Source organism: Coregonus clupeaformis, chromosome 18, assembly GCF_020615455.1.
Source record: "Coregonus clupeaformis isolate EN_2021a chromosome 18, ASM2061545v1, whole genome shotgun sequence".
In the NCBI taxonomy this organism is placed as follows: Eukaryota; Metazoa; Chordata; class Actinopteri; order Salmoniformes; family Salmonidae; genus Coregonus; species Coregonus clupeaformis.
In genome coordinates, this window is record NC_059209.1 from 51760174 (window position 1) to 51785813 (window position 25640).

A 25640-nucleotide genomic window follows, 5' to 3' on the forward strand; every position below is an offset into this window, starting at 1 on the left:
GAGTTTAAATGTATTTGGCTAAGGTGTATGTACACTTCCGTCTTCAACTGTATATGCACACCTGTTCTGAAAGGCCCCAGAGTCTTCAACACCACTAAGCAAGGGGCACCACCAAGCAAGCGGCACCATGAAGACCAAGGAGCTCTCCAAACAGGTCAGGGACAAAGTTGTGAAGAAGTACATATCAGGGTTGGGTTATAAAAAAAATATCAGAAACTTTGAACATACCACAGAGCACCACTAAATCCATTATTCAAAAATGGAAAGAATACGGCACCACAACAAACCTGCCAAGAGAGGGCCACCCACAAAAACTCACGGACCAGGCAAGGAGGGCATTAATCAGTGAGGCAAAGAGACCAAAGATAACCCTGAAGGTGCTGCAAATCTCCACAGCAGAGATTGGAGTATCTGTCCATAGGACCACTTTAAGCTGTACACTCCACAGAGCTGGGCTTTTTGGAAGTGGCCAGAAAAAAAGCCATTGCTTAAAGAAAAAAATAAGCAAACACGTTTGGTGTTCACCAAAAGGCATGTGGGAGACTCCCCAAACATATGGAAGAAGGTACTCTGGTCAGATGAGACTAAAATTGAGCTTTTTGGCCATCAAGGAAAACGCTATGTCTGGCGCAAACCCAACACCTCTCTTCACCCTGAGAACACCATCCCCACAGTGAAGCATGGTGGTGGCAGCATCATGCTGTGGGGATGTTTTTCATCAGCAGGGACTGGGAAACTAGTCAGAATTGAAGGAATGATGGATGTCGCTAAATACAGGGAAGTTCTTGAGGGAAATCTGTTTCAGTCTTCCAGAGACATACTCCAAGAGACTTGCAGCAATTACAGCTGGAAAAGGTGGCTCTACAAAGTACTGCCTTTGGGGGGGTGAATAGTTATGCACGCTCAAGTTCTGCTTTTTTTGTATTATTTCTTGTTTGTTTCAGAATAAAACATATTTTGCATCTTCAAAGTGGTAGGCATATTGTGTAAATCAAATGATACAAACCCCACAAAAATCCATTTTAATTCCAGGTTGTAAAGCAAAAAAATAGGAACAATGCCAAGGGGGTGAATACTTTCACAAGCCACTGTAGGCCTACATGAGTTGATGCCTTCACACAGCACACGCAAGCTGTCCCAAGCATTGATCCACTCTGAGCTTATTTTACAGAAAGTGATTTACAAAAGTAAACATTCAATAGTGAACATACTAGCAATATGCTGCCTACTGGTAGTCTGCAAAAAGAAGCCTAGCATTGGTCTTGGCTCACCTTCTGTAGCCAGTCAATGTCTCTTTTGGAACATTTGTCTTAAAAAGGGCAGAGTCCTATTTTGATGTAACAAAAAAAACATCTCAAAATGACATACTTTTAAAAAGAAATGAATGCATCAATTCAATGCAAGAATAGGTTAATGACTTGCGTTGTTCAATTATATTACAGTTTTTTTATACATCATAACCTAATGTAGCCTATTAATAGCTGAATATAGAGAGAAAGCATGCCAACCTATAGGCCCTGCATGACCCCAGGAGGGGGTGTTCAGTCAACTGTTTACAGCCATACACTGTCAAAATGCTGTTCATCTCCAAGTTGAGGGTAGAGCAAAGTGGTCTGAGCTCTTTAAGGCCCTTATATGGAGCTGAGCAGCACAGAGAGGTCCTGTCCCCAGAGGCCTTTGGTTTAGTTTGTGTTGTACACAACGCTATGATAAATGAGACAGCCAGCCAGCCAACCTATAGTGAGGGTTAGGAAACCTCACTCCGGGAGAGCTGACACAATCATCCCAGTGGCTCAGACACTAACACTGTTTGTCCTCCCTGTAGTGAAATCTGAAATGCAAATGTAGGTTTATTTACTGTATGCAAAACAGACATTTTCACTGGAAAACAACCTTGCTGTTAAAAGGGGCAAAGCTGAAAAAAAAGGCTTGTCTGGCTGGCCTTTGCTGTCCATCAGGAATAGCCTAGCTTCCAAAGGCATTGTAACACTCCCCACCCTATCCTGTCCTCCTAGGTCCCATGTCTGCCTTCATGTGTGTCCAAGTCTCTCAGACGTCACCTCATCATCATCCTGCTTGTATCAAATATCTGAAGCCAGTTTGGATGCTTTCCTCTAAAAATACACTTTAATACCCTTAAAGGGATACTTCAGGATTTTGGCAATGAAGCCCTTTATCTACTTCCCACTAGTCAGATGAACTCGTGGATCCATTTTTGAGTCTCTGCATGCAGTTTGAAGGAAATTGCTAACTACACTACATGACCAAAAGTCTGTGGCCACCTGCTCGTCGAACATCTCATTCCGAAATCATGGGCATTAATATGGAGTTGGTCCCCCCTTTGCTTCTACAACGGCCACCACTCTTCTGGGAAGGCTTTCCACTAGACCTTGGAACATTGCTGCGGGGACTTGCTTCCATTCAGCAACAAGAGCATAAGTGAGGTGAAGCACTGATGTTGGGGGATTAGGCCTGGCTCGGAGTCGGCGTTCCAATTCACCCTAAAGGTGTTCGATAGGGGGTTGAGGTCAGGGCAGGCCAGTCAAGTTCTTCTGCACCAATCTCGACAAACCATTTCCGCTCTTTGTGCATGGGGGCATTGTCATGCTGAAACAAGAAAGGGCATTCCGCAAACTGTTGCCACAAAGCTGGAAGCACAGAAACGTATAGAATGTCATTGTATGCTATAGCGTTAAGATTTCCCTTTCTGGAACTAAGGGGCCTAGCCCGAACCATGAAAAAACAGCCACAGACCATTATTTCTCCTCCACCAAACTTTACAGTTCGCACTATGCATTGGGGCAGGTAGAGTTCTCCTGGCATCTGCCAAACCCAGATTCGTCCGTCAGACTGCCAGATGTTGAAGCGTGATTATCACTCCAGAGAACGCATTTCCACTGCTCCAGAGTCCAATGGCGGCAAGCTTTACACCACTCCAGCCGACGCTTGGCATTGCGCATGGTGATCTTAGGCTTGTGTGCGGCTGCTCGGACATGGAAACCCATTTCACGAAGCTCCCGACAAACAGTTATTGTGCTGACGCTGCTTCCAGAGGCAGTTTGGAACTCAGTAGTGAGTGTTGCAACCAAGGACAGACAATGTATATGTGCTACGCGCTGCAGCACTCAGCGGTCCCGCTCTGTGAGCTTGTGTGGCCTATCACTTCGCGGCTGAGCAGTTGTTGCAGCTCTAGCAGGGCAGAAATTTGACGAACTGACTTGTTGGAAAGCTGGCATCCTATTACGGTTCCAAGTCACAGATCTTCAGTAAGGCCATTCTACTGCCAATGTTTGTCTATGGAGATTGCATGGCTGTGTGCTCAATTTTATACACCTGTCAGCAATGGGTGTGGCCGAAATAGCCAAATCCACTAATTTGAAGGGGTGTCCACATACTTTTGTGTATATAGTGTAGCGTTAGCCCAATGACTGGACTTAGTGCCTTAGGAAAGTATTCAGACCCCTTGACTTTTTCCACATTTTGTTACGTTACAGCCGTATTCTAAAATGGATTAAATGATATTTTTCCCTCATCTATGTACGCACAATACCCCATAATGATAAAGCAAAAACAGGTTTAGACATTTTTGCTAATTTATTTAATATAAAACATTACATTTACATAAGTATTCAGACCCTTTACTCAGTATTTTGTTCAAGCACCTTTGGCAGCGATTACAGCATCAAGTCTTCTTTGGTATGACGCTACAAGCTTGGCACACCTGTATTTGGGGAGTTTCTCCCATTCTTCTCTGCAGATCCTCTCAAGCTGTGTCAGGTTGGATGGGGAGCGTCGCTGCAAAGCTATTTTCAGGTCTCTCCAGAGATGTTCGATTGGGTTCAAGTCCGGGCTCTGGCTGGGCCACTGAAGGACATTCAGAGACTTGTCCCGAAGCCACTCCTGTGTTGTCTTGGCTGTGTGCTTAAGGTCGTTGTCCTGTTGGAAGGTGAACCTTGACCCCAGTCTGAGGTCCTGAGCGCACTGGAGCAGGTTTTCTTGAAGGACCTCTCTGTACTTTGCTCCGTTCATCTTTGCCTTGATGCCGACTAGTCTCCCAGTCTCTGCCGCTGAAAAACATCCCCACAGCATGATGCTGCCACCACCATGCTTCACCGTAGGGATGGTGCCAGGTTTCCTCCAGACGTGCCGCTTGGCATTCAGGCCAAAGAGTTCAGTCTTGGTTTCATCAGACCAGACATCTTGTTTCTCATGGTCTGAGAGTCTTTAGGTGCCTTTTGGCAAACTCCAAGCGGGCTGTCATGTGCCTTTTACTGAGGAGTGGCTTCCATCTGGCCGCTACCATAAAGGCCTGATTGGTGGAGTGCTGCAGAGATGGTTGTCCTTCTGGAAGGTTCTCCCATCTCCGCAGAAGAACTCTGGAGCTTTGTCAGAGTGACCATCGGGTTCTTGATCACCTCCCTGGCCAAGGCCCTTCTCCCCCGATTGCTCAGTTTGGCCTGGCGGCCAGCTCTAGGAAGAGTCTTGGTGGTTCCAAACATCTTCCATTTAAGAATGATGGAGGACACTGTTCTTGGGGACCTCCAATGCTGCAAAAATGTTTGGGTACCCTTCCCCAGATCTGTGCCTCGACACAATCCTGTCTCTGAGCTCTACGGACAATTCCTTCGACCTCATGGCTTGGTCTTTGCCCTGACATGCACTGTCAACTGTGGGACCATATATAGACAGTTGTGTGCCTTTCCAAATCATGTCCAATCAATAGAATATACGACAGGTGGACTACAATCAAGTTGTAGAAACATCAAGGATGATCAATGGAAACAGGATGCACCTGAGCTCAATTTCGAGTCTCATAGCAAAGGGTCTGAATACTTATGTAAATAAGGTATTTCTGTTTACAATAAATTAGCAAACATTTCTATTCATTATGGGTTATTGTGTGCAGATTGCTGAAGATTTGTATTTATTTAATCCATTTTAGAATAAGGCCGTAACGTAACAAAATGTGGAAAAGGTCAAGGGGTCTGAATACTTTCCGAAGGCACTATCATGCTAGCTATTACCATAGACGTCCAGTCATTGCGCTAACACTAGTTAGCAATGGCTTGCGAAACTACCTCCAACTTCCTTCATACTGGATGCAGAGACATAAAAATGATCATCGCCACGGTAAGTACATTATCACACAGGTCACCCGGCCGCTGAGGATATAGGAAAGAGCCAACAGGCACAAAGAACAAAAAGGTGGATGTTATCTGCTACAGCATTTTATGGTACTGTATTGTCCCTCCCTAAGAGAAGATAAAATACATAAAAATGAACTGTAAATCTTTGACAGCAGGTTAATTTAAGGTCCTGTCATTAAAGCTGAACTGCCGCTGAGCTGACAGGGCCTTTACTTTCTTTCTATTCAAAATATAGGAGAAGTGAACACAGACTTGAGTTACTAACAAGACACTGAATTGATACAAAGATAGCACTAATATTGGATCTTCCTCAGAATAGTGAATCTGTAGTATCGGTCTCCCACATCTGGACCAGTCAGACTGCAGTCTCTCTCCACTGACCACCACCAGTATGTACTGCTGCCTGCCTGCACTGCTGAGCAACCCAGCTTGTTAGAATCCATTTCAATCTCACCCGCTCAGCCAGGCCACCAGAGACCAGTCACACAGCTAAAAATCCCTGTCTGTCCACAACCTGAAACATGCCTATGTGATGCTGCTGACACACAATATGCTGCTGCTTTTTCCGCATGAATGACTAAGGGAAATATGTAGGCTCCCGAACACACACAAAACGTAATTTTTAAACTGCAGAGTTGGGATTTGTAGGTGGCCAATGTGTGATTTCCCCTGGATGTGTGTGGGTCTATCTGAGCAGTAAATTGTGCTGTGTGTGACGTGCCTGGTTGTTCCCTGCAAACAGGGCGTGTTGGAACTGACTCTGGGAAGGAGGAGGGGGAGGGGCTGGCCCAGGCCAAAGCCACGCAGACACACACACTCCGTCATGTCCCCAGGGGGAGGTGTGTGTGTGGGAAGTGTGTGTCAAAGCCACAGACGTAGTAAGGACAGGTCAAACGAGGCCAAAGCCCAAATCTGCTCAGGCAGCAATAGCACATGCCCATATGAATGTATAAACCTCTGTTGCTTGACATACGTTTCCTTGTGAAACCCACTGACAGATCCACACAATGCAGTTTTTATAGTCAATAATCCGACTCACCTTGTTAAGAGGGAGGACCAGGAAGGCCCCGCCCCCGCTGGCCTCTATGATGATGGCGACAAACTTGGGGTTGACGGCGCAGAACGAGCTGTCCCATGTGACCCGCGACACTCTGATGTCGTCGTAGCACTGGTCATTCTTCAACGCCTGGCCAAAGACATGACGGAATTTGCTCGCTCGCACAACTCGCCTGAACATATCTGGATAGTGGACCGGGGGGAGAGAAAAGTTGGGGTTTTAGTTTGGAAACTGTCACTCACAATCAAAGGGAAAAGACAAAACCAAGCAGTCAAGGAATTTATGCCTATAACATCTCAAGTGACAACTCTTTCTCCTGGTTGCATTAGGCCTAAAGAAAACACAAAAACACAGAATTTCACACGGTGCAGCATGGCTGAGAAATAGAAAGGCTGCAGCTCCCACATGAGTACGTGTTTACTGCTTGTGAGACATGGGTGCCTTGAACGTCCTGTCCCCTAGCTGTGGCTGCTACTCTGCAAGACAGATTGATTGCATGTGTGACTGAGCCCTTTACACATTCCCCTCCCAGATGTGTGAGGCTCAGCCTCAGTCAAAGTATGCATCCCAAATGTCACCCTATTCCCTATTGGCCCTGGTCAAAAGTAGTGCACTATATAGGCAATAGGGTGCCATTTGGGACGTAGCCTAAGGTAAGGTTCTACAGCAGCAGTACATTCAGAGAGAGGAGCCATGTGGCAGATCAGACTAACCCTCCTTCCCCATCCCTCTGACACAAGACCAGGCTGACATTCAGCAGACATGTGCCAGCAAGGGCGCCAATTATCTAGAGTTGAGCAATGAGCATAGCTCAGCTGTATCATTCCTTTGTTCCACCACCAGAATTTGGCCTACACTGGCTATTGTGTACTTCCTTACACACTGGCAACGAGGAACTAGATAATAACAGAGAGTAGGCAGAGATTGTAGGCCGAGAGAGCAAGACAGAGAAAGAGATAATAGCAAAGCTGGGCAAGCAAATCCTCCCTGAGTGAATTACTGGAATGGAAAATAATGTTAGCGTAGGCTTTGCCATGAAGGTTAAAGTGTAATCACAGTCTAATAAAACCAAGAGATAAAACTCTTGGCTTGACAGGGAGGAAAGGTAATCCTCAAATATCCTCATATCTAGGCATATACATGGATATTTCTTTAAGCCCTGCCCTAGCACATGAACATGTTTGACATAACATTCCACACAAGGCTCACACCTCTCATCACATTTCATTTGTTTTCGTTTCATCTTGCATTATGCCAACTATCAAACTTAGAAATACAAGAACCATGTTTTATCCATTGAATAGCCCACCTACTTAAGTGCCATTTCCCAACAAAAATAAGACATGTCCAATTCAAATATGAAACAGTCAGGGACTGTGTAGCTGGTTCAGTTGAAATTCTCACCCAGTAATGAAATCTGTCAACAGATGAGAGCTTTGGAAAACATAAATTGTTTTAACAGCTACAAGTGAAGTCACATCTCTGAGCAGCCAATCAGCAGTAACCTAGTTTTCAAAGATAGCGGGAGGATAAGGGGAATTCGACGGTAACGGAATTAGGATGTCTCCAATTTTTGTCTTTAAAATATATGCCAAACAAAAAACATTGATTTCAAAGTTTAAAAACCATACAACTCCTGTAAATGTGTTTTTGTCAAATGTTCTGTGTAAATTCTTAAAAGTAGTCCTTGTGCATAGAGTTGTATGGTTTGTTAAACTTTGGTTTTTCAATGGTTTTTGTTTGGTATACATTTTAAAGTGACAAATCTGAGTCTCACCGTAATTTCGTTACCATGGAAATGCCCATAACTAATCACAAAACTAACTGGGCCACTTTGTCTTAGTTTATCAACTAAGCCTATAGTACCTCTTGCAGCAGAAAAGTGAATGCTGCCATCATTCTATCATTGAGTGCAAAGACTAAACAACAACAACCACAATTTCGTGCAGACAGGTGTGATACTGTAGTGTGGGCTGGACGATATCGAATTAATTTGAATTAATGTTTTTGCGCGATATTCCAAATGCCGGTATCGCAGAATCAAGGTTTTTCGTTTTTATGATCGTTTATGGCCGCTTGTTCTCATGTTGTCTTTCTGGTCTCGTCTCGTTCGCTCCTTCTGTGCTGTGCACGTTCCCATTTACACCAGAGATCTGTACATAATGACGAGATGCTCATGTCTCCGCCCTAACAATGGGAGTCGTTGTCCCAAAGGCGGGAACGCAGGCGACAAGTTTAGGTTCAAAATAAGCAACAAGCGTATAGAAACGCATTAAGCTAATTTTGGACTGATTTTGGCGAGAGTGAAACCTCTCGATTCGCCTCTTCCTCAAAGGCCCTCCCCTCTCACAACAACAAATATGAGAGATCACGTCTTCCTCTGACAAACGGTTCCAACTCGCTATTTGCATTTGTCAAAAATCGGTCATATGGACACCGAAACACAGAGACATTATTTTACTGTAATAGAGAAATTAACATTTCAAACCATACCCTGTTTATGTTTCAACTCCTCAAATTTCGAGCAGGTAGATGCTACTAAAACGGATGTACCAATGAACATTAATTCTGGAAAATTAATGCTCAGTTTGTCACGCGCGCATTACAGTAACACGTATCGCTAGCAGCATTTGAGTCAAATAAAGATTGTTATACTAGCTTTTTAGTCTGTGTTTTATAAATGTGCAATAAGCATAAAACATTCTGAGAAATAAGGTAGGCCACTTGATTTCAACATCTGAACAAAGTGGACAGGCTAGCATGCTGTTCAAACAGTTGGAGACGGACAGAAGGTTGTTTTCATAACAATTCAACTGTTTTGCCTTGTTAGCAGAATTCAGAGCTTGTGAAATTATACCTAGATCCAAATTGGCTAAACATGAAATATAAATATTAGCTGGCTACTCACTAGCACGTGGCCTTGTGCTTGAGAGATCGTTTATGAGACCGGTGTTAATGCCTGCTACATTATTAGTGAATGTGTATTATGCATGGTTCTGGTTAAATTTGTTACAAAAAGGGCATTTTTATAGACAGACCTGAAAGCCAGATCAGTGATTATTGCAACAAAAAAAGCAGGTACAACTATTTTTATAAAATAATAAAATTATTAGTGGAAGGCATATATTCAGCCTAGGTATAATTTCACAAACTCTGAATTCATTAGATTATTGCTGACTGTTTTAAATGGAGTGTATTTTACCTTTAATTGTAAAACAAAGCTTAGAGAAAAAAAATTATATATATTAATCACCCATAATAATATAAATAATATGCCATTTAGCAGACGCTTTTAACCAAAGCGACTTAGTCATGTGTGCATACATTTTTACGTATGGGTGGTCCCGGGGATCGAACCCACTACCCTGGCGTTACAAGCGCCATGCTCTACCAATTGAGCTACAGAGGACCACATAAGTTTGATTTTTTTTTCTTCGAGATATGAGTTTTAGGCCATATCACCCAGCCCTAAGTCCAGGTTGACTAGATTAATACATTGTTATTCAACAACTCAAATCACCTCTCCTTTTACACCTGATTTGGCAATTAAACAGACTTACTTCAACAGATGAAATACAGTGTTGCTGAGGCAACCAGGTAAGGGAGGAGAAACTAGGTCCTACATCATATAGCCACATCCCTTCTCTGGAACATAGTATGGCATCTCACCTACATCTTTTTAGTTTAGCCTGAGAAGGAAGTCTCTCATTTAACTGACCTGCCTGAACTTCTGATGATGATTTGTGTAGTCGAGCCATGATCCGCTGATATGATGCACAACCACCTGGCAGAACTAGGCTATCTACTATTCACACCCTTCACTACCCATGTCCCATTCCCATCCTAATTCACTGATGAAGCAGGGCATGTGGTGGTGGCGGTGTCAGCAGAAGAGAAGTGAGAGGATTTACCCCGCCCCAAATATGTCCCTGTGAGATAATCCCCATTTTTGTATGGAGGTCTAGGATAGTGTCGAATTACAGGAGGCTTAGTTGATCAATTTACTGATACAAGTTGATGCATGTGGCATTCCGGCCACTTTGCAAAAAACGACTTAGTTGTGCCCGTTGTTTACATGTGTATCTGCCCGCTCATTGGCTAGAGAGGGCAGATACGCATGATCTCGCCTTCCTTCAATCATTGAGGACATGTATTTCCATTTTTAGAGCGGTCACTCGGCTATCTTGTCAATATAGTAGATCATCTTTCGTGTCAGTCAGGCAGGAAGTTCTTCCTGTGGAGGGGTGTGGCACTGTGACACAGGCAGATAATATGCAACACTTCTTCCACTATTAACCCTTGTGGAATACAAGCCCAGATCCTCCCATCACCAACCTCCTTACCATGCTACAGGCAGTCAGGCACACAGCCCATGTATGCCCCCCCATGCTGGATCTAAAAGAGGGAAGAACCTTGGCAGTAAAAGTTAAATGGGTAGGCTATACATTCAATTCATTGTTCTGCTATGCATTTGTCCTTATTTGTTCCATCTATGTTAGCGAGGGGAATTAGCCACGCTATTGCCACTACTACTATACTGAACCTCACCTTCTAACCTATGATCTTCATACTCCAATCTGCTTGTTTCTCAAACCAACACAAACTGGGAAAATGGGAAATGGTTCTTCCTCAGTGTGAGGGCCGTTTCGTCAAAATACTCAACAAGGGTGACTTAGTTTTAGGGAATGAAAGCCCCCAAGGCCCTGTATGCCCACCCTCCCACGACTGGGGATCTACCACAGTGCTTCTCTGTAATGGCAGGCAGCACTGTAGGCACTTAAAATCAACCACCATTTCCTCTGGGAGGCCAAATGCCTAGTCCACAGAGTCCAACCCAAACAGAGACACCTTCTCCTGTTGACCTCTTCATCACCCTAGTAGGGACCAGTGGGTTAACAGTAACACACAAAACAAACCCCTATGAGAAAGTGTGTTCTGAGCGACTGAGCTAGGAGTACATACATGCTATAAGAAAAAGGGGTTATCCTTTATGAATAACATGATGCTTATTCAGCTTTTTCCACACAAAGCTCTGAAAATGTATACCATAACAGTGAGGAGTAATGCCATAACAGCTGTATGGGACAATATGGCCACAGAACAACACTTAAAGCCTCACAGGATTTCTTCCATGCTCCTCTATGGCTTTTCCACACAATATGAGTGTGTGCTGCTGGTATATAAACTGATGTAGAGGGAGAGATAAAAACCCAGGTCATCTGAACAATCTAGCGTATTGTCCTGCCAAAAGCATAAACCCACTACAGTGTGTGACACAGGACAGATTAGGCCTTCAGCCAGCTGGGAGCTGTGGGGAATTGCCATGGAATTTGGACATTTGTAAAGCGATAAATTGCATAAAATGTCCTTAATCATTTGATGTTTTGGCATGGTGGCCATGTCGGCCTGTGCAGTTTGAGCCCTCTTGGTCTAGATCTGTTTGTGTGGTCTGAAGGTTGCCTAATGCCTATCAGCTTTAGTGGCACAGTAGGCAGTATTGCCCTTTTTCGCACCATCATGCCGCCCTAAACCGTACTGTGCTAGCACAGTAGGCCTACAGTTTGTTTCAGCTCAGCTCAGTAGTGTGAAAAGGGCTAAATGTGACCCCAGTCTTGTATGTCCTCATTATACCAAGGCTGAGGGAACACAGAGTGGAAACAGCTGGCATACAGCAGCCCAGTACAGAACATTGCTATAACCTGTATGAGTTTCCATCAAGCTGCCTGAACCTGTATTCCATACGGACAGCTTGTGATCCAATGCAGATCACACTCGCCAACTCCAGAAATAACACTATCTTAAAAAGGCATGATACAGGAAGACACATTTAGAGACAGACATTTTAGCTCCCTATGGTGCCAAGATGTCGGTGTGGTAGCAAAGATGCATAAAACAGCTTTAGTCAGGAACAAATCGTGGCGACAAGTGGATGACCGGCTAATTGAGGACCACTCCAAATGTTCAATTAAAACCAGTCTCTCCCTACTGTGTGTCTGATGGCACCATATGGTCCCTTGTCTGGAGGGAGCCAACTCTACAGAATGGGGGAGGCAATCATTGACTTGTGGTCTATTGTGAACAGCAGAGCTCACCAGGGTCCTGGCTCAGTCAGAGCAGAGTGGGGCCTGATTGGTCCCGAGTGTGTGCGGGACCATGGCTAATTATCACAGTAAGCTAATCAGTCTCTTGTTAGTGCAAAGATGCTGAGGGGGGTACATATGATACCTGTTCCATTTCGTCTGAAGTACGGTTGAATAAATAAAGTCAACAGGGTTCCCCTCTGTCCGAGTGATCCATCTGCTGCTAACAGACAAAACTTCCCAGGTCTACCACACATCATACACAGATGGATGAGTAGGATGGAACTATGCATGGATAATGAGCAGTTTGTTCCTGCAGTGACAGGTTTTTGCCAGCAGAGCAGAGCAGCCACAGCCCCAGCTCCAGCTCCAGCCCCAGCCCCCAGACAGACACACTCCTAGCTTAGCCTGGCCTGCGCATCACAGGCTCTGCCTGTCCCACCCATTGGACCCTGGGCTTCACTCTGAGTCAGACAAACATACTGCTACTCCAGTTTGGTCAACACGCCAGTCTGCCTGACCAGAATGCATAATGACCACTCTCCCTCCTGGCGGGGAGCAATGCATTCTGGGACATTCTGCTACGCGCTACGGCCCCTGCATCAAGGGTCAGCGCAGGGTCACGGCTGCAGATCTTGGCAGTTGGCAGATATGCTGCGAGTTAGGTGAGGCTGGGACTTCTGACTGAGACAGCTAGACAAAGCGAAAGATGGTGGAAAAGTGTTTTCTCCTCAGCACAGTAAGGATGTGCTTGACAGGCTGGCTCTGTGTTGCCAAATGCACCAGTGGTCTGCTGTAGCCTAATGCGTGAGTCAGCCATGCCTGAAGTTGAGACTTGGTTGAGACTGGACGGCTCTGCCAAGTCGCAGTAAGGTCTCCAGGCCATGTTTGCAAACACAGACGCTGCTTAGCAACATCAGTAAAATACCAGCCGAGGAATGTTTAAAAATGTCAAGCATTAATGCGAGAAGGTGTGGTCATAGACAAACAGCACAGTTAATTAAGCCTCATGTCCATGAGTAGTATTTGAAGATAATCTGCTCTCAGATCAATTGAACAGGTAGAGTGGAATGCCCAATTTCATGCCATGAATTACACACAGATATCACATTTCTCTAAACAATTAAAGGGAACAATTTAATAAAAAGCTATTTTAACTCTTGATAAACATAGGCCTAACACTAAGAATTGTGTTTTGTTTATCATGCCATTATCCAAAAGTCTCCACACGTACAAGAAAATAAACATTCAAGGGGCTACATTAGGCTACTGCCCGGAGGACAGAGAGAGCGGGACAAGCAGTACAGTAGTGTGACATAGGGTAGTAGTCACTGTACCGTAGCTCTACCCTGACTAATATGAAGAGATTAATGATGTGAAAAATTGCTCATAATGTGTGCTAAATGTGAGAATAATTTGTAAGCATTACAGAGTCAGAGAGAGGCCATGCAGTGTTCAGAGCTAAGCCAGTCTTCAGTTGCCAATCAAGAAGCAAAGCTCTGTGAGAAGTTCTGAGAACAGAAAATATATATATATATATATATATGTTAGGCTAGGCCAAGTTAAGCTACTCTGGCAAGTACAAGAAGATCATGCAGTTCTGCTCGCTGTATCTGGTCCATAAAACTTTTTAAACGTTTTTAATGTTCAGCTAGTGCATACAAAAGCCATATATGAAACATACTGTACGATTCAAAGGCAATGAATATGAAAAGTTTACAGGAAGACAGACAGGTGGGGTTTTACAACTGTGGTATACAACAATGATAGCAGGGTCGGTAGGGGAGGGAGTTGTGTAACAGAGCTCGGTCAGAGAGTCTCGCATGGCGGAGCGCTGTAGCCTGGCTTTCCTATCCTCTACTTAAGCAATAATACATGAAAGGCCGGCCATGTGTTGACATTTTTATCATGGCTGTGACATGGTCATAGCCAGGAGGCAGTCATAACACATGGACTCAAGTGTATTATTGCTTTTACACACAGGTTACCAGCATAAAAACGCAAGACTCTTTTCCAAACCATACATTTTTTTACAAAACATGATGCTACATTCACTAACCCTGGTAGTCAAGCGCAACTTTAGGCGTTTTCTGGTCATTAGTTCTATTCGTATTGACTGCCATGTAAAGCAAAACCACTACCCAAGCGCTGGTTGACAGTTCCAGAACACTGCAGGTTGCTATAGCAAACAAAGCATGAGAGCTACTTTAAAAAAATGTATCATCATTACGAGCTACAAAATTTTTTGATATACTTCTGCCAGGTAAGCCTACTTTGCAGTTAACATTTAATTGAGAAGGTTTTGGGGAAAGTATTTCTGTCAACCCACAAGACTGTTAGCACATCAACTGGCTACACACAGAGTGATAGACAGGGGCAATATTGCTGGAAATTAATTGGCAGATATTGCGTTAGATTTGGCTTTTTAAGCCAATAGTGGCTAACCAGGGGTGGGATAATGTCATGGTTGCTATTGATTAGATAGCAGCTGGGAGCTTGCGGTGTCTGATACTTGTGAGATTTGTGTATAACAGTTTGCGGTGGAACACGTGGAAATTGCATGTACTTTCAGAATTGTTTGGCAAGCTACTCGTGATCGACCTGTTGGAGACCCCTGCTATTGAGGCTCTTCCCCCCCTGCTAGCTAGCCACTGGATCGATCCAGTGTTGTGTTCAAGACCACCTAAAGTGAGACCGATTCAAGACAGGAGCAAATCGAGTCAGAGTCAAGACCATGATTGTAATTGTGTCAAATTGCAACCATAATAAAAGTTCAAAAACTCCATTATTTCTGTGTTCATATTTCATAAGAACATGTGGATTCTTTAGACCAGGGGTTCGTAAACCTTTTCAGCCTGGGACACAAATAAGAAATTCTGTGTTTTCCTGGGACCCAAGCTCATGAAAACATGACCCCCTTTTGTATTTGTATTTATTATGGATCCCCATTAGCTGCTGCCAAGGCACCAGCTACTCTTCCTGGGGTCCAACAAAATTAAGGCAGTTATACAATTTTAAAAACATTACAATACATTCACAGATTTCACAACACACTGTGTGCCCTCAGGCCCCTACTCAACCACTACAATACAAAATCCATGTATACGTGTGTGTATAGTGCGTATGTTGTCGCGTGTGTGTGTGTGTGTATACAGTGAGGGGGAAAAAAGTATTTGATCCCCTGCTGATTTTGTACGTTTGCCCACTGACAAAGAAATGATCAGTCTATAATTTTAATGGTAGGTTTATTTGAACAGTGAGAGACAGAATAACAACAAAAACATCCAGAAAAACGGATGTCAAAAATGTTATACATTTATTTGCATTTTAATGGAGGGAAATAAGTATTTGACCCCCTCTCAAATCAGAAGATTTCTGGCTCCCAGGTGTCTTTTATACAGGTAGAGAGCTGAGATTAGGAGCACACTCTTAAAGGGAGTGTTCCTAATCTCAGCTTGTTACCTGTATAAAAGACACCGGTCCACAGAAGCAATCAATCATTCAGATTCCAAACTCTCCACCATGGCCAAGACCAAAGAGCTCTCCAAGGATGTCAGGGACAATATTGTAGACCTACACAAGGCTGGAATGGGCTACAAGACCATCGCGAAGCAGCTTGGTGAGAAGGTGACAACAGTTGGTGCGATTATTCGCAAATGGAAGAAACACAAAATAACTGTCAATCTCCCTCGGCCTGGGGCTCCATGCAAGATCTCACCTCGGAGTTAATTTTTTAAATTTTTATTTCACCTTTATTTAACCAGGTAAGCCAGTTGAGAAAAAGTTCTCATTTACAACTGCGACCTGGCCAAGATAAAGCAAAGCAGTGCAAATGTAGCAAGTTATGGAGGTAAGGCAATAAATAGGCTATAGTGCAAAATAATTACAATTAGTATTAACACTGGAATGATATATGTGCAAGAGATGATGTGCAAATAGAGATACTGGGGTGCAAATGAGCAAATTAAATAACAATATAGGGATGAGGTAGTTGGGTGGGCTAATTTCAGATGGGCTATGTACAGGTGCAGTGATCGGTAAGGTGCTCTGACAACTGATACTTAAAGTTAGTGAGGGAGATAAGAGTCTCCAGCTTCAAAGATTTTTGCAATTCGTTCCAGTCATTGCAATGATCATGAGAACGGTGAGGAATCAGCCCAGAACTACACAGGAGGATCTTGTCAATTACCTCAAGGCAGCTGGGACCATAGTCATCAAGAAAACAATTGGTAACACACTACGCCGTGAAGGACTGAAATCCTGCAGCGCCCGCAAGGTCCCCCTGCTCAAGAAAGCACATATACAGGCCCGTCTGAAGTTTGCCAATGAATATCTGAATGATTCAGAGGAGAACTGGGTGAAAGTGTTGTGGTCAGATGAGACCAAAATCGAGCTCTTTGGCATCAACTCAACTCGCCGTGTTTGGAGGAGGAGGAATGCTGCCTATGACCCCAAGAACACCATCCCCACCGTCAAACATGGAGGTGGAAACATTATGCTTTGGGGGTGTTTTTCTGCTAAGGGGACAGGACAACTTCACAGCATCAAAGGGACGATGGACGGGGCCATGTACCGTCAAATCTTGGGTGAGAACCTCCTTCCCTCAGCCAGGGCATTGAAAATGGGTCGTGGATGGGTATTCCAGCATGACAATGACCCAAAACACATGGCCAAGGCAACAAAGGAGTGGCTCAAGAAGAAGCATATTAAGGTCCTGGAGTGGCCTAGCCAGTCTCCAGACCTTAATCGCATAGAAAATCTGTGGAGGGAGCTGAAGGTTCGAGTTGCAAACGTCAGCCTCGAAACCATAATGACTTGGAGAAGATCTGCAAAGAGGAGTGGGACAAAATCCCTCCTGAGATGTGTGCAAACCTGGTGGCCAACTACAAGAAACGTCTGACCTCTGTGATTGCCAACAAGGGTTTTGCCACCAAGTACTAAGTCATGTTTTGCAGAGGGGTCAAATACTTATTTCCCTCATTAAAATGCAAATCAATTTATAACATTTTTGACATGTGTTTTTCTGGATTTTTTTGTTGTTATTCTGTCTCTCACTGTTCAAATAAACCTACCATTAAAATTATAGACTGATCATGTCTTTGTCAGTGGGCAAACGTACAAAATCAGCAGGGTTACAAATACTTTTTTCCCTCACTGTGTGTGTGTGTGTGTGTGTGTGTGTGTATGTATGTATGTATATATATTTGTGTTGCTTCACAGTCCACACTGTTCCATAAGGTGTATTTTTATCAGTTTTTTAAATCTAATTTGATTGATTGCATCAGTTACCTGATGTGGAATAGAGTTCCATGTAGTCATGGCTCTATGTAGTTCTGCGCCTCCCATAGTCTGGACTTGGGGACTGTGAAGAGACCTCTGGTGGCATGTCTTGTAAGGGTATGCATGGGTGTCCAAGCTGTGCGCCAGTAGTTAAATCGGTGCATTCAACATGTCAATACCTCTCACAAATACAAGTAGTGATGAAGTCAATCTCTCCTCCACCTTGAGCCAGGAGAGATTGACTTGCATATTATTAATGTTTTCCCTCTGTTTACATCCAATTGCAATTTTCTTAAGTCCCTCTTTGTGGCACCTGACCATACGACTGAACAGTAGTCCAGGCGCGACAAAACTAGGGCCTGTAGGAACTGCCTTGTTGATAGTGCCGTTAAGAATGCAGAGCAGCGCTTTATTATGGACAGACTTCTCCCCATCTTAGCTACTGTTGTATCAATATGTTTGACCATGACAGTTTACAATCCAGGGCTACTCCAAGCAGTTTTTTTGGCTACGTAACACGGAGTGGGAGAGCGAGCGAGCAAAAGTAGCCAAACCAACTCGCACAAGTTATACAAACTTGTTGCTGCGATAGTTTATCTATCATCTCATCTGGTAGCGTCTGCCTTAACTGCATCAAATTGATGTAAAGCTAACTAGTTAGCTACACTAGCCAGCTACACTAGCCAGCTGGCTAGCAAGGTTATTTCGCTGAGCTCCCACCGTCCTTGTCTACAACATCTCCATTCATATTAAACAACAGCCTACCTGTTGGTTGATCATTGTAGCCTACTCCTAATTTAGCCAACTTAATTCTGTAATTGTAATTCTATTTTGCATTGAATATAAATCTACCACTTCACTTGTTACACATGGTAGCGCAGCTTTGATTGACCGACAATAACAAGCTACACGCGTGTAAGCTAGTGTTTAGGCTACCGGTAGGCCTACGTCTTTTTTATGGGGCGCACTCATAAAAACGGTCATAAAACCTATTTTATTAAGTTTCTAAATGTCATGGTCTATCCTTGTATGTAGCAATGCCACATAGATATGTTAATTTACTTTTAGACATAGCATATATTAAACTAGACCTATATTTTTTTCCTCAAAAATGAATACTCTTGCAAGTAATCGAATACTAACATCCATTTGGATATTTGAATATTCTAATAACCGTGCATATCCCAACTGTAAAGAGCTTCACACCTACAGTGGGGAGAACAAGTATTTGATAACCTGCAAAATCGGCAGTGTTTCCTACTTACAAAGCATGTAGAGGTCTGTAATTTTTATCATAGGTACACTTCAACTGTGAGAGATGGAATCTAAAGCAAAAATCCAGAAAATCACATTGTATGATTTTTAAGTAATTAATTTGCATTTTATTGCATGACATAAGGATTTGATACATCAGAAAAGCAGAACTTAATATTTGGTACAGAAACCTTTGTTTGCAATTACAGAGATCATACGTTTCCTGTAGGTCTTGACCAGGTTTGCACACACTGCAGCTTGGATTTTGGCCCACTCCTCCATACAGACCTTCTCCAGATCCTTCAGGTTTCGGGGCTGTCGCTGGGCAATACGGACTTTCAGCTCCCTCCAAAGATTTTCTATTGGGTTCAGGTCTGGAGACTGGCTAGGCCACTCCAGGACCTTGAGATGCTTCGTACGGAGCCACTCCTTAGTTGCCCTGGCTGTGTGTTTCGGGTCGTTGTCATGCTGGAAGATCCAGCCACGACCCATCTTCAATGCTCTTACTCAATACGGTGCAGTCGTCCTGTCCCCTTTGCAGAAAAGCATCCCAAAAGAATGATGTTTCCACCTCCATGCTTCACGGTTGGGATGGTGTTCTTGGGGTTGTACTCATTCTTCTTCTTCCTCCAAACACGGCGAGTGGAATTTAGACCAAAAAGCTCAATTTTTGTCTCATCAGACCACATGACCTTCTCCCATTCCTCCTCTGGATCATCCAGATGGTCATTGGCAAACTTCAGACGGGCCTGGACATTCGCTGGCTTGAGCAGGGGGACCTTGCGTGCGCTGCAGGATTTTAATCCATGACGGCGTAGTGTGTTACTAATGGTTTTCTTTGAGACTGTGGTCCCAGCTCTCTTCAGGTCATTGACCAGGTCCTGCCTTGTAGTTCTGGGCTGATCCCTCACCTTCCTCATGATCATTGATGCCCCACGAGGTGAGATCTTGCATGGAGCCCCAGACCAAGGATGATTGATATCGTGGTCCTCTGTAGCTCAGCTGGTAGAGCACGGCGCTTGTAACGCCAAGGTAGTGGGTTCGATCCCCGGGACCACCCATACACAAAAAATGTATGCACGCATGACTGTAAGTCGCTTTGGATAAAAGCATCTGCTAAATGGCATATTATATTATTATTATTATTATTATTATTATAATATTGACCATCATCTTGAACTTCTTCCATTTTCTAATAATTGCGCCAACAGTTGTTGCCTTCTCACCAAGCTGCTTGCCTATTGTCCTGTAGCCCATCCCAGCCTTGTGCAGGTCTACAATTTTATCCCTGATGTCCTTACACAGCTCTCTGGTCTTGGCCATTGTGGAGAGGTTGGAGTCTGTTTGATTGAGTGTGTGGACAGGTGTCTTTATACTGGTAACGAGTTCAAACAGATGCAGCTAGTACAGGTAATGAGTGGAGAACAGGAGGGCTTCTTAAAGAAAAACTAACAGGTCTGTGGGAGCCGGAATTCTTACTGGTTGGTAGGTGATCAAATACTTATCTCATGCAATAAAATGCAAAATAATTACTTAAAAATCATACAAAAGTGATTTTCGGGATTTTCGTTTTAGATTACGTCTCTCACAGTTGAAGTGTACCTATGATAAAAATTACAGACCTCTACATGCTTTGTAAGTAGGAAAACCTGCAAAATCGGCAGTATATCAAATACTTGTTCTCCCCACTGTATCTATAAGTTGGCCACGCAGGCCTCCTGTCCTGTGTCAGTGCCACACAAAGTGCATTATAGCACAACCAGTGAAGAGAATGACGAGACAGAGAGAGAGAGCGAGACTGAGCACAGCATGTGAAGTAATCAGTGATAACAGAAGAATTCAGCCCATTCCCACTTTCCTTGAGAGCACAGAAGGTTAGAGGTCTCCTCTCCACCAAACAGTCGAAGCGGAGTGCTGGGGAGTGGGGACTGCTGCCTTTTATTAAACCAAGGCACATTGTTATGCTCTGACATAAGGCTGGGAAGCAGTTACTGAAAAGAGAGGCGAAGAGTGAAAAAAAGAGGAGAGCGAGAGCTCGTAGTTGCCCGAAGAGAGACAGAATGCCTTCTTTTATTTCCCTTTCAGCTGAAGACAATCTAACACTATACATGGTTATGTTCATGCATCACAATTAGGCCTACTACAGCATGGCCATCCCATTCTGTCTACGACTATCAGTGCCAAAACTGGTTTGTCAATGAGAAGGCTGCCACACTGTAATACTGCCCCACCCTGACAATGCACCACAAGGATCACTGCAAAACAATACAAACAAGGAAATAGAAAACATAGTATCAATCTGGGGGAAAAGGTTAGTTCACTGATCAATCTGAATCATCCTGAGTAAAAGGGATATCGTACACAGACAAAGAGCCAGGAAAATGATGAGGAAGGGCTGTATCCTGTCTGATCCCAATCCCTCCACCCACCGACAGATCAGGTCAGCATGTCCTCCACTTTAAAGTCCCATCGTGTATCTCCTTCTCCCTGTCTCTGTGAAAGCCACTAATAATTTAAAAGAAGGGAGGGGCTAATCCTAGTACATGGAGAATGGGCAGGTGGTCAACCAAAGCCAAGGTGAACAATGTCAATCCAAATAGAATTGACTTTTTAAAATAATGCATTTAACCATCCGCTCACTAGAGTGGTTACTAGGGAACCAGACAGGTGCTGATGCTATCAAGCACTCCATTTCATAGCTCACTGCAGGGAGCTCAGTGAGATTTGACCAGGAAATCCAAACAAACACACTGTTCCCACTAGTTACCACAGCCACAAAGTCCAAATAGGCTAAATCATAACAATTCCTGAAAACAAAAACGTGCTTTTTGGTTTTAGGATTAGGCATAAGATTAGTAGTGTGGTTAAGGTTAGGTTTAAAATCAGATTTTAAGAAGATAAATTGTAGAAATAGGCGGGGTTTATGACTTTGTGGCTGCGGTAACTAATGACAACCAACACACTCCCCTATGTGGAGAAGGGGAGGGGTATAGTCAGCCAAGGAAAGAGAATTAGGAAATTATCAAACATGATGGCACCACTTCATAAGAATAACACATAGCAGCAAATCGGAATCTGTTCAATCATTAGGCTATATTCACACCACACCTTGGTACTATGATTTAAACTCTCAAAGAGAGAAAAACTTGAAAATAAGATTGTTTCTCCAAATGTGGCCAATAAAATAGCACAGAGAAACAGGTGAAGAAAAGGAGCACTGACCATGTTTTACAAACACCAGACATGTCAGAATTTAACCAGCACTTGTGTGTCTGTGCTTTCCAAGTTATGAAAGATGTCCCATTTGGTAATTTTGTAAATTGAAAGCCATTTGCCCCCGAGGACACTGATGATTTACAAAGTTGAGCAGAGAGAGCATCTTTTGTTGACAGATATTAGGTTTTGCTTCCTCAACTGACAGGATGAAGTTCACTAGGTAGCCAAACTGCCCGCATCACTTGAATATCGTTGCTTTAACCCATAAGAGTCTAAGCCCTGTCTAAGCGGGGGTTCTACTAAGCTATATGGAATTGTTTTAAGGTCATACCAAGGATCAATTAGCTATTGGATTTGTAATTGTAAGTTCCCTTGAAGTATAAAATTGTAAACAATTATTTGATGAAAAACATTTTGGGGGACCCATACAAACATATTGAATAACAGATTCACTGCATGGACCAACAGATAGTCCCCCTCCAAAAAAAATCTACAAGAAGTTGGTTCTGAAGTGTCTGTCCTCTGAGAGATACAAGAAAGATCAGGAAACTATTTTATTTTACATTTAATTATCCCATTATTTTAGGTACTAAACTATCTCCATATATACACTTCCATATAAAAAAAACTGGTACCAGGGACCTTCAGACAAGTATTGTGAGGCTTGTGGGCGTCCTAGAGCAGGGTTTCCCGAACTCGGTCCTGGAGCCCACCCATGGGTATACGTTTTGGTTATTGTCCTAGCACTACACAGCTGATTCAAATAACCAACTCATCATCAAGCTTTGATTATTTGAATCAGCCGTGTAGTGCTAGGGCAAAACCCCAAAACGTGCACCCAGGAGGGGCCCCAGGACCGAGTTTGAGATACCCTGTCCTAGAGCACAACGGAGAATACCATCGTGTTCGTGAGAGTCTCAGCTTTCCACAGATATTAGTGTGTAGCCCAAACCGTTCGGACGCTACAGACAGAAGTTGGCAAAAGAGGCTGTACCAACTTCAGACAAGTCTTGTGAGCATCCTAGAGCAAAACAGAGAACACCATCGTGTTCGTGAGAGTCATCTTTCATTGCAGTGGTCATACTATTCTTATAGGCCAAACCGGTCGGTCGCTACACAAATGTTTTTGTGAGAAGACCGATTTTCGGGATGTCTCATGGTCTGACAAACACCGCTCTAGCTCTGCCACCTTCCACCGCAGATACGGAAGGGCGATATCGGCGGATTGAGACCAGCCCATGCAAGAAACTGATATCTCTAGCTTAATGTATGGCCCATAAGGCTCAGGTAGCATCAGGCTTGAATTTTCACGCTGATCAAAGCTCTAATCAAATCCAGACACATTTATATGCTTTAAAATAACACTTCTGGTTTGGGTGGGAAATACCGGGTTGCCTAGGAGAACAGTGATTTTTCTCAGGATGGAACATACAGTGGGGAGAACAAGTATTTGATACACTGCCGATTTTGCAGGTTTTCCTACTTACAAAGCATGTAGAGGTCTGAAATCCAGAAAATCACATTGTATGATTTTTAAGTAATTAATTAGCATTTTATTGCATGACATAAGTATTTGATCACCTACCAACCAGAAAGAATTCCGGCTCTCACAGACCTGTTAGTTTTTCTTTAAGAACCCTCCTGTTCTCCACTCATTACCTGTATTAACTGCACCTGTTTGAACTTGTTACCTGTATAAAAGACACCTGTCCACACACTCAATCAAACAGACTCCAACCTCTCCAAAATGGCCAAGACCAGAGAGCTGTGTAAGGACATCAGAGATAAAATTGTAGACCTGCACAAGGCTGGGATGGGCTACAGGACAATAGGCAAGCAGCTTGGTGAGAAGGCAACAACTGTTGGCGCAATTATTAGAAAATGGAAGAAGTTCAAGATGACGGTCAATCACCCTCGGTCTGGGGCTCCATGCAAGATCTCACCTCGTGGGGCATCAATGATCATGAGGAAGGTGAGGGATCAGCCCAGAACTACACGGCAGGACCTGGTCAATGACCTGAAGAGAGCTGGGACCACAGTCTCAAAGAAAACCATTAGTAACACAGTACGGCGTCATGGATTAAAATCCTGCAGCGCACGCAAGGTCCCCCTGCTCAAGCCAGCGCATGTCCAGGCCTGTCTGAAGTTTGCCAATGACCATCTGGATGAACCAGAGGAGGAATGGGAGAAGGTCATGTGGTCTGATGAGACAAAAATATAGCTTTTTGGTCTAAACTCCACTCGCCATGTTTGGAGGAAGAAGAAGGATGAGTACAACCCCAAGAACACCATCCCAACCGTGAAGCATGGAGGTGGAAACATAATTCTTTGGGGATGCTTTTCTGCAAAGGGGACAGGACGACTGCACCGTATTGAGGGGAGGATGGATGGGGCCATGTATCGCGAGATCTTGGCCAACAACCTCCTTCCCTCAGTAAGAGCATTGAAGATGGGTCGTGGCTGGGTCTTCCAGCATGACAACGACCCGAAACACACAGCCAGGGCAACTAAGGAGTGGCTCCATAAGAAGCATTTCAAGGTCCTGGAGTGGTCTAGCCAGTCTCCAGACCTGAACCCAATAGAAAATCTTTGGAGGGAGCTGAAAGTCCGTATTGCCCAGCGACAGCCCCGAAACCTGAAGGATCTGGAGAAGGTCTGTATGGAGGAGTGGGCCAAAATCCCTGATGCAGTGTGTGCAAACCTGGTCAAGACCTACAGGAAACGTATGATGTCTGTAATTGCAAACAAAGGTTTCTGTACCAAATATTAAGTTCTGCTTTTCTGATGTATCAAATACTTATGTCATGCAATAAAATGCAAATTAATTACTTAAAAATCATACAATGTGATTATCTGGATTTTTGTTTTAGATTCCGCCTCTCACAGTTGAAGTGTACCTATGATAAAAATTACAGACCTCTACATGCTTTGTAAGTAGGAAAACCTGCAAAATCAGCAGTGTATCAAATACTTATTCTCCCCACTGTATGTAAAATATTCAACCTTAGTGTGTGCACATGAAGTAGCCCTACATAACTTGCCACTGATTAACTCCATAGCCCATCAACACAAACCACCACTCTGGAGTGGAGGCCCCCTTTCCCTCCCCCCCAGTGTCTGGCATCTATGTTGTCCCAAGGCTTTTCTTTCTGTACTGTCGCCTCAATGCTCTCCATGCACTGGGCAGACTTTGCCTTTTGTCACTCAGAACGCATAGAGACGCCACCTAAATCCCCTTCCTGTAACCAAATCCACAGTGTACCATTGTAATCAAATTCCAGCTACATTCCACTGCTTTTCTCAACAATGAGATAAGGTGCTGTTTTTTCACCCCTCTCTGTTCCTGGGTGACCATGTGGTCTGTGCTCTGCTCTTTGTAAAATACCACGAGGGCACAATGTCAGCAGCACAGTTCAATGGAATGTTGTATTGTTTTACAAACTTGGGACTACGCGCTCAAGGGCCAAGAAGACTGTATCCTCCAAAATACAGACAGTCAGTGTAACAAGACAATCCACTGGAACTGATCCACTTATTTCCCTATTCATCCATCTACAGTGCATTCGGGAAAAGTATTCAGACCTTGACTTTTTCCAAATTTTGTTA

General features: G+C 43.8%; 1 protein-coding gene across 2 annotated transcripts in view; it reads right to left on the reverse strand.

Annotated features, from left to right (window-relative positions):
- The window catches only part of LOC121573995 (coronin-1C-A), a 54498-nt gene that overhangs the window by 23911 nt on the left and 4947 nt on the right, over window positions 1-25640 (reverse strand). For both annotated transcript variants that reach the window (XM_041886458.2, XM_041886468.2), the window contains exon 2: window positions 6187-6386. In XM_041886458.2, coding sequence (XP_041742392.1) covers window positions 6187-6386 — 200 coding nt within the window. The remainder of the gene's footprint in view (window positions 1-6186; window positions 6387-25640) is intronic.